Here is a 10,014-nt window from a genome sequence, read left to right as displayed (position 1 = left end):
TACATTATTTACTTTATTTCTTTTGCTGAAAAAGAAAATAAAAAATTATTTTGCTTGTTAAACCTATTTATTTTTATTAAGTTTAATAATGATATATTAATTATGTAAAATAATTTTAAATAATTTATAATTAAATGACATTATAAAATTATTTTATATGGAATCAATGTATCTCCTTCTTCTCTTTTTATTTTTTTATGAAATATTTATTTTTAAATTTTTAACTTCGATAAATTCTAGAAATGAAAAACCTGCAGCCACATTAAGAACAGTTAAATAGCGTTAAGGTGAAGGGAGAGTAGCGGTATTTTGTTAAGAGTAGTGGCTAATTAACGGTGTATTTATCAGTATTTTTGGGGGAACTTGTAAAAAGTAAAAAACCGTAGTGAATAGTATTTTATTTAATAGTAATTAATAATAATTAATTTATCTTGAAGAAAAAACCGTATAGTCTGACCCTGTCTCTGTGTCTCTATGTCTGTGTGACCCATTCACTCTCTCACTCGCCATTTCCAGTAAGAGAGAGCGACTTCACCTTCAATCCCATTTCAAAACCGCTCCTTCTCCTTCTCCTTATTTATAAGACTTCTCTCTTTCTCTCTCTTCTTTGCCTTTTGGTTTTCTCTAATACCATGTAAAGAAAAAAAAAAATACAATCTTTCAATCAGCAAAATCTACAGTTTCAATCTTTCGGATCTTGTTGGTGTTGTGTGTGGATCCTTGGATCGTGATCCTCTACTCAATCCTCATTCTGGGTCGGTTTTCTTTCTGGGGGGCTTTAGATCTCTTTGTTCTGTGCACTTCAGGTCACTCTGCTTGCATCGGTGGTGTTTCAGTGTCCAACTTTTCATGGCATTTTGACTACCCTTTTGCCAGGTAACGCTTCTTGTTGTGGAATTTTGACTTGTTGGTGACTGATGTGATAGAAAAATCAAATTTTTGTATCTGGGGTTGTGTTATTGACTTCTTGTTTATTCTGAAATTTTAAGTGAGATTGGTTTGGTTATTTGTTTTTGATTTATTTGTTTGTTGGGAATGTTCTGTATCAAGAATGGAACTTGGGTTGTCATTGGATTGTTTTGTGGCATGAATTTGGTGTGAGATCAGTGTTGGATTGGGAGGGGAGGGATTGGGAATCTGAGCATTGTTCATAATCATGATGATTTGGCTAAATCCCCAGTTGAAGTTTTAGTCTTTCATTAACTCTTGATGAGAATAGTTTTGCATTTAACAAGAACTTTTATACTTGTTGCTATGCTAACTGCTAGGCAAGTGCATAAGCTTTGAATTAGGGCTCTAACTCTCAATCATGTGAATCTTGATTATATTGTCTTTCCCCCTTTTTCTTGTGTCGTATTGAAAATAAAAATCCTGCCCCGGTTTTTCTTCATGCACTAGAAACGAGGAGGAGATTGGATTGTGAAACAAAATTGCTCTACAACGGTTATTGATTATTAATTAGTGTCAATGGCTTTGAAAATGGGATGAATACGTATTTATCATATTTTACTTGAATTTTCTTACCCCAGGATAGAGGAAAAGTTTAACTGAAAGTTCTGAATTATGATAATTATGTTGTGTTGCTTACTCCAATTTGAATGGTAAATAACCTGTGACACAACCTGACAGGTCTTCTACATTGTCATTTCACTCCTATTTTCTTCTTCTAGTAGGTAAGTTGCCATTACAACATGATGAACTATGTTTTGAAATATTATAATCTCTATTTGTTTATGGACGGTGGAAAAGAAAAATAAATGTTTTGAGAATTTGCATCTAGATGTTTCAAAGCTGGCCTGGCTATAGGGGCAGCATTGCAGATGAATACCAAATAAATGGTTAAACTTGTTCTTGTTAAGGATATATATTTGTTTCTTGTGTATTAGCATCTCTAAGTCACAGTTCTTTGTTTCTATGTAACTGGTAGGCTAGTGTGAGTGATGGATCCAATTAACCTTTTACCTGCTGATGGGGTTGAAGTAGTCCACCAAAATGGTGTTCATGATGAACCTTCAAATTCTGGAGACGATGATGGCGTTTCATATGATTTAGACCCCAGTGTTACTGAAACTGCTGCAACTGTAGCTCTAAATGGGAACTTCGATAATTTCCATCAGTCAGATAGTGCTGCATCTGATAACTCATTTGTGGCAGAAATCAAAGAATCAAATGACAACATTGATGGCACTAATATGACCATTCCTAAGGTTAGAGGATTTTGTTTTCCTTGAGTTGCTTTCATTAAGTTGTTTACATATATATATATATATATATATATATATATATATATATATATATATATATATATATATATATATATATCTGGATCTCATGTATTTACTCAATTCTAGGAAGAGGAAGTTAAAATATCAGATCAAACAAAGCAATCAAGAGCACCAAAGGGTCTTGTCAAGAACAAGAATGCAAAGGCTCCAAGTTCCAGTGGTGTTCATGCAAGTTTGGTGAATAAGAGCAAAATTGGAAAAGATAAAGAAGCATCTTCATCTGTTTCAAATGGTACTTCAGCTTTAGACTCTCGCCCAAGACAGTCTACTAAAAGCAGCAGATCTTTCAATGACCGGCAGACACAATTGTCTAAGCCCAAGGTAGACTCTGTTATTACCTTTGCTTGATTTTCCCATTTATTACTAAGGAACTTAGATAAATGTGCTTCTTTTCTTTTATCTTTTATCTCTTTTTGGTAATCAAGTTTATAGTTTTGGCATTCCCTGATAGTTTTTGCACTTTGTTTTTCTCAGCACCCTTCGAAGTCTGATGCAACATCTTCTGAAGTATCAGTGTATGTAATGCTTGTATTTCTTGTCTATGTTCCATTGCTAGAAAGATAGATTGTTGTTATTATTTAACTGGTGGACTGTGATGTTTTGGATACAGGGAGAAGACAAAACCAAAATCATCGAGAAAAGAACCCATTGATAAAGTTCAAGGAGAAGCAGAATCTTCCTTGTATCCTTTTTTGGGTTTGTATATTTATGAGTGAAAATCTGGAACTACTGGGTCTCTATTATTTAAATTTATTATTGAGTGTGGTGCTGTGTATATTGTGTTTTAACCTTAATCCTCCTAGAAGTTCCAACACAGAAGATGCCAAACCTCAAAGGGTGGGAACACTTCCAAATTATGGATTCAGTTTTAAGTGTGGTGAACGAGCTGAGAGAAGGAGAGAGGTGAATAATCAGTACATTCTTATTTCCTTGTACTTTGTCATTGTCCAAGTTTCTTTTGAATAAGTTTGTACATAAAAAATTCAATTGATATTTTGGTGAGCAGTTCTACAATAAGCTTGAGGAGAGGATTCAGGCAAAGGAGGTGGAGAAGAGTAACTTGCAAGCAAAATCCAAGGTGAGAATACTTCATATCTAGGCTAAATTGTGAATTGAGAATTTATCTTTTAATCATGTCAATCATTCACCCCTTTTATAGGAAACCCAAGAAGCCGAGATTAAGATGCTTAGGAAGAGTCTGAATTTTAAAGCAACTCCAATGCCAAGTTTTTACCAGGAGCCTGCTCCTGCTAAGGCGGAGTTAAAGAAGGTCCTCTCTCTCTCTCTCTCTGTGTCTGTCTTTCTACTTGCATGCATGCCTAGCATGTGTACTCTTCAACCTGCACTAATTATTTTCAAATGATATTTCTTTGCTTTGAAGCCATATGTGGTTTATATGTTTGTATGCATGTGCTGCTATGTAAATACACAAAAACACATGAGAGGATACATATTGCATGGGGCTTGAGACAAAGCATATAATAATTTTCTAAAAATAATTGGTAAAGAGCATTCTTTGCAGATGTAAGCTTTTCTTCTCTCTGTTCCCATTTCTCTCTCTTTGTTTTCTTGCTTGTTCTTAAATATCGTGTGATTATGAATTTTTCTTTTATCTTCGTTCATTATAGGATTGTGGATTCACTTATTAATTACTGTATTGGATATAAAAATAGAATAATACTTCCGTTTTGAAAGCCTAGCCTATTATGGAGTTTTGTTATATAATTTCAGCTTTGCTAATAAAAATTATGTTTTCCAAGATTGTTGAACCATTATTTGTAGGCAGATCGCACACTAAATACTACATGTATTGGAAGATTTGAAAGATATTTTGCAAAAGTTATAGACTATCAATTAGAACATTGCATTGTTTTATGCAAATACCTATTTCCATCAATCTCTGCTGGAAATCTTTATATTTGGATGTGATTTGGAGATTTAAACATATACATGATTTTTAAGATTACAGGGGTTTGCTATTTTCCAAAATAAGCCATCAGACTTGTAATTGTTTTATTTGTTTTAAATATTTTATTATTAATTTGTTGTCCTAGATGACTTGTATAGCTGAATAAGTTGTTTGAGTGTATCTATACTGATTTCCTGATGTCACTTGTAGAATTTTTTATAACTACCAGCAGATGGTTTAGTGTGGTAGCTCCAATTTGTTGACCACAAGTGGTGTGCATGTTTTGCATATCTGCTTTATATCAATGAGTATTTGAATATTATTGCATAATTATACAACAAGCGTTTCTAATATCTTTTTATCTATGAAGTGATGCCAAAACCTCAGTTTTCTGTCACTCGTACATTGAATTGTTTGTCCTCCTTGCTTTGCTGACTAAACATATCATTGTGAGCAAGCATGGTTGTAATCAATTTTTGAGTTTTTTGTTATCTGGACCATTGATCCTATACTCGATCATTTTTTTATAAGGTTAAATTACTTTATGTCCCTATAGTTTCACCGAGATTTCAAATAGGTCCTTCCAATTTATAAGTTCTTAGCAAGATCTGTATGCTTCCAAAAAATTTTAAATGGATAACTATAATTTTCAGTCTTGACAGTTGACTATGTTTTCAATTAGGTTCTTACTAATTAGAAAATTTTATAATTAAGTCCCTATGAATTGTAACATCTATACAGAATGACTTGCAGATAACTGTGAATATCCATCAATATAGTCATCCAATAAAGACCTATATAAATTCTCTCACAATTATTGGATACCATTAGTGCGTGTTTGAATTTAGGTTGGATCATCCAAAATCTTGTAATATCAACTAAGGTGATTGTAAGTAAATGTTCATATATTTGGTATCACATTGAGGAGTTGATTCTTAGTCTAAAATTAATTTTGTGTTGGATAATTAAAAAATTTATACCAAGGTTTACTTGTGTTTAGAGTAAAAACATCTAAACATAGTTCACTTTACTTCAAAATCAATTACATTCAAATTTAATTTATAATGCTCACACAATCACACACACACACTTGGACACTTTTAGTTTTTCGGGGACTTTTTTAATAATTTAGTATAACTAAAGGGGCATTTCTTGATAATGCAAGTTTAGTCTGGCCATTTAGGAAGATAAGCATCTTTAGCTTATGTGTGTTACTAATGTAGATACCAACTACAAGAGCAAAATCACCCAAGCTCGGTCGTAAGAAGAGTTCAGCAAATTCAGAGTCAGATGGAAACAACAGCAGCAGTTCACGACTAGCTCGTTTAAGTCTGGATGAGAAAGTGTCAGAGAGTAACCTCACTAAGGGACCTACTCCTCCTGTCCATCAAAAGAAGCCACAACGAAGATCTCTTCCTGCTCGGCTGGCCCCTGAAAGGAACAGTGTATCAAATTCAAGGACTGCACCAACTTCATCCAAGGCTATCAAAGATGAAAAGTCCTCCTTGTCTAGTGCTGCTAAAAAACATACCAACTTATCCAATGCTACAGGAGAGGAGAAAGCCAAGACGATTGCAGCAAATGAAGAGAAAAGTACCTTGTCCAGTGAAACAAGTGATGCTGTGCTGCTGAATGTGGTTCTTCCTTCAGATAAGCCAAGTGAAGAAGTGTCTCATGTGAATGGTGACATAGCAGTTGAAGAGAATCCTCAGCTCTCCTTGGCAAAAGAACCTATCATGGCAGCGCATTGAACAAAATAGCAGGTTACTTTCCGAGAATTTGATTCATCATCTGGTGAGATATTATAGAAGCATATGACTCATTATTTGACAATGAAGAAGGCTTGCAGATTTGCATTACAATTTGTGTTGTCAATTGTCATCATGATGTCCAAGCAACATTGTTTCTTTGTGTTTACCCACTCTCAATCTTGCTGGTCCAGTCCTCATTCTCTTTCGCGCTTGCAACAATGTGTACTTAACAATTTGCCAGGTTATTCTAGTTGATGTTATTTTGGTATATGTGCAGCACTTGTCTGTTTAGTGGACATTTATTTGGAGCAAAATTTTGAGAAAGTTTGCCATCTGGTGATGGTTCAAGTGCTTCTTGTTCAGGCCTTTGCTTTGTTAAACAAATTTGACATTGTCTCATGTACAAGCTGTTTGTGTTGTGGACACCCTTCTAGCTGAATCATATGGATCAAATTCTGCTTTGTCGTACAGCTTTGGTTTTTCATTGATCAAATTCTTCTGTTACTATAAGAACTCAGTTTCTGCTCCCATTGTAGTACATTTTGGCTATTAACCTTTCCTTATGCACAGCATGCAATAAGGCCAATAAGTACATTTTTTATTTATCGTTATCTTCGAATAAGGTAATGAATTTTTCTTATAATTTGTCTCCTTCCAGTTCCCTCCCCAAAATGTACTTTTAATCTCTTACATGTTAAACTTTGTCTAAATAAGGCCTCTTTTGGATGTATATCCACTTTACAATTTAAAAGACAACTTACATGGAATATGTACTTTTGGTGTTGTCTAATCAGAATTGGAATTTTACCTTAGTAATCCGCGTGATAAAAGTTAGCATTAAAGACCAATTTAAGTTAGTGAAATGAAATTTTAATTCTAATTTAGATAATGGTAGTAAAAGCATGAATTGCATCACAGTTTTGTCCCACGACTTTCAAGCATTTTAATTCAATTACGTTTCAAATTATCATGTTATTTAATGAGTTTAGCAACTCTAGTGTTATCACATCATTGGATGAAATGTAAACGTTTTTAATATGGATGAGAAGAAAAATGTAAACACTATGTTTTCTTTAGCATAAGTTACACTTTAGTATCGTGGTTTAGCTCAAAAGTACTTCACCTATATGTTGTGGAATTTGATACTTTACTCCATTTAGTCCATTATGATGTTGCTACCTTGATATACTGTTCATCCATTTTTTAAAGATAACTAGATATTAAAAAAGTAAATTTACTATTTATTTCTTTATTGGTTAGTTTAAAATTTTGTATTTATTTCAATCCCTTATTTTATTAGAGTCAATATTTTTTTTCTCCAACATCAACTCTACAATGTTTAATTAATGATGTAGCTATCTACAAGCCATGGCATTGCAATTTTATTATATGACACTTGAGCGACCTATGCGAATAACTTTTTGAAGGGATCTTCTTCCGCTCTTCTGTAGAAAGAAAATTCCCTTTTTGAATCTTGTATTTATGTGAGTTTCAAGTTTTGGGTCCTTCCCACTTTTATGTTTGTTGTAACTTTTTTTGGTTCACCCCATTATTTTGTTTGTTGCAATGTCTTTTGTTTTTTAAGTTGGCATTTTTGGTCCTCAACATCAACTTATGAGCATACCATTGTGGAGATGTTTAACTCATTTTTAGTGGTCCCAATAATATTGCATGGGACTTAAAAACTTTCAGCCTTTTCTTGCTGCTATAATCCTTAAAAATTTAAACTAGGTCTTACAATTATCTCATAATTCTTTAAAAAATAATATTAAGAACAGTTGCTTATATAGGTAATTTTTTATATGATAGTAGCAAATGGTAAAATCGCATAAGAAATTGTTCTAAAGTTATTTTTCATTGTAAATGTTCTAAGACTATTAGCTAATGATATAACTAACAATAAACTATGTCACCTCTCAGTGTTTAACTATCCTACATTGATTGTTTGCTATCAAGGTAGATTAAATGAATGCTAAACATAGCTTCACATTTTTTTTTCAATTTAAAATTAGAAAGAAATTTTATTTAATATTTTACATATTTTTATTTCTAATTCTAAAACCAAAATTGAAATTAAAATTTGTTTGTAAGATTTTGCTTGGTACTTATTCAATCCACCTTAGTGGTATATAATCCATGTAAGATGATCACATGTTACACAAAAGCATTAATTCACTGAATAAAAAAACACTTCATTGTTAAATACATCATTAGTGAATAATCTTGTGCCAACACATCTTAAGAGGGACGGATGGAAGGAGGGGATAGAAGGGGGCACTGCTGGAAAAAGAGGCTTCTACGATGCACATACAACATCGATCGCTAGAAACCGTCTTAGAATGATAGGCGGTGTCATTTTTGTAATTATCATTTTGTAAACAACAACGGTGGAACAAAGCCTGTCTTGAATTAGAACATACAACGACAATGCTTATTATCACCATTGTAGAAATGATAAATCCACGACGTTTTCTACTAACACCGTCGTGGAATTCAAAGCCAATTAAATTAATGAAATCGCGCGTGCCTCTAGCTTAAGTCAGTCAGACAACGTCCCTATCACCACGTCGTAGCTAACATATACATTCAGAAACTTCCATTCCTTCCCGAAACTGACCTCACGTCTCCAACACTCACTCTCTGTCATATACCTTTCTTCCAAAATCGGGCTGTCGAACAACGTCTTGTGCCGCCATTTGGTTCAACGTGACTATTGAAGGTTTGTTTTTGTACTCTCTTTATTGTCTCTAAGTTTAAAGCTTTATGGGGTTCTATGGGTTATGAAATGTTGGGGGCTGAATGCACCATTTGAATGGGCTTGTTTAATGTACTCCCATTTCGCATTTTGAACTAATTCATGGTATTTCAACCCTAGGTCTGCAAAGCGTGCAGTTGGTGTTGCAGTGTATACTCTGTTCATTCCTAAGTGGAGCTCCTACTGTTCATTCCTTGGACAGGTAACATTATGAATTTGGATAGCACTGTGTTGTTGTTCCTGTTGGTGCATAACACTGCTTCACTAAGACTTCATTTATCCTCTGTTAAGAAGTCTTAGTTGTTTGTTGCCACTAGCATTCAATTCTATTGTTCAAAATGTTGGAATAAAACACTATGAAACATATAATTGAATCTTTTATTTCCTTACATCTCCCTTGTAAATGTGTTTGTCTGGTAGTTTACGTTGATGAGTGATGCATGACATAGTTATCACATGTAATGACCATATAGAAAATTCTTACCTAAAAGAACACTTATTCAACCACTTGCAGACCAAATATCTTAGAAAATTAAGCACATTTACATGGTATTAAGTGACTCAACCAAAGGATGGAATCATCATTTCACAAAAGGATGTAAGCATTAGACATACTTAAAGAAGCAAGTATGTTAACAAATTAAGATTGTTGACCCATTGATAGTCCCATGATCCAAATCATAATTGTTGTCTAATCAAGAGCCTTATTTAGATCTTGAGATATCCAACATTGATTGGAAAGCTCATCTATCTCAAAATTACTAGAGGTGACATTTATTTTGCATTTGGAGGAGTTAGTACAACGGTACTCTTGGCAAGGGAGGTTCTGTTGGCCTTCAAAGCAAAAAACAGAAACAACTTCAACGCATGAAAAATGATTATTAAATGCTTATAATCATGGGAAAGAAATTGAGGAAGAGGGATTATAAATAGATGGAGTTAGACAACATTATTACAGAGTTTGAGTAGGTAAGGACTCAAGGACTCAGAGAATGTCAAGTTTTCTGCACAGTGAAATTCTTTTCTGCACCCTGCAAGCCATCTCCTTTGTATACCAGTGAATGTTATATTTTGATTTATGAGTACTTAACTCTGGAAGGGTATTTATAGTTGGTGAATGGAGTGATGTGTCTTGGATTCTTGCCATTTTCGAATTGATAAAAATAGCTCATTGCTACTTTGATAAAAAAAAAGTAAACTTTCATGGTTTGTGACATCCCTTTACCTAGGGTTTTTAAAACCAAATTTAAAAATGAATGAATTGATAAAGAATTCTTTCATGTTATTTTATTTTACAAAAAAAAGAAAAAGCAA

At 33.5% G+C, this 10,014-nt stretch overlaps 1 protein-coding gene across 4 annotated transcripts; it reads left to right on the top strand.

Moving 5' to 3' along the window:
• Positions 1-454: 454 nt before the first annotated feature.
• Positions 455-6,455, top strand: LOC100786958 (protein WVD2-like 5). 4 transcript variants are annotated; one of them, XM_006601091.4, is made up of 10 exons: positions 456-876; positions 1,630-1,673; positions 1,928-2,207; positions 2,352-2,606; positions 2,760-2,800; positions 2,896-2,967; positions 3,092-3,188; positions 3,292-3,363; positions 3,445-3,555; positions 5,418-6,455. In XM_006601091.4, exons 3-10 carry the CDS (start codon positions 1,941-1,943, stop codon positions 5,943-5,945), a joined length of 1,443 nt encoding a protein of 480 aa, XP_006601154.1. In that variant the 5' UTR covers positions 456-876; positions 1,630-1,673; positions 1,928-1,940; the 3' UTR covers positions 5,946-6,455. The 4 variants fall into 4 exon arrangements, with proteins under 4 accessions (XP_040866903.1, XP_006601154.1, XP_006601153.1 ...); XM_006601090.4 differs by having other exon boundaries at positions 457-876; positions 3,089-3,188; XM_041010969.1 differs by lacking the exon at positions 1,630-1,673 and having other exon boundaries at positions 455-876.
• The last annotated feature ends 3,559 nt before the right edge of the window (positions 6,456-10,014 follow it).

This window comes from Glycine max, chromosome 17, assembly GCF_000004515.6.
Source record: "Glycine max cultivar Williams 82 chromosome 17, Glycine_max_v4.0, whole genome shotgun sequence".
Classification (NCBI taxonomy): Eukaryota; Viridiplantae; Streptophyta; class Magnoliopsida; order Fabales; family Fabaceae; genus Glycine; species Glycine max.
Note: the sequence above shows the minus strand (reverse complement) of the source record. Positions and strands in the feature narration are given on the sequence as shown.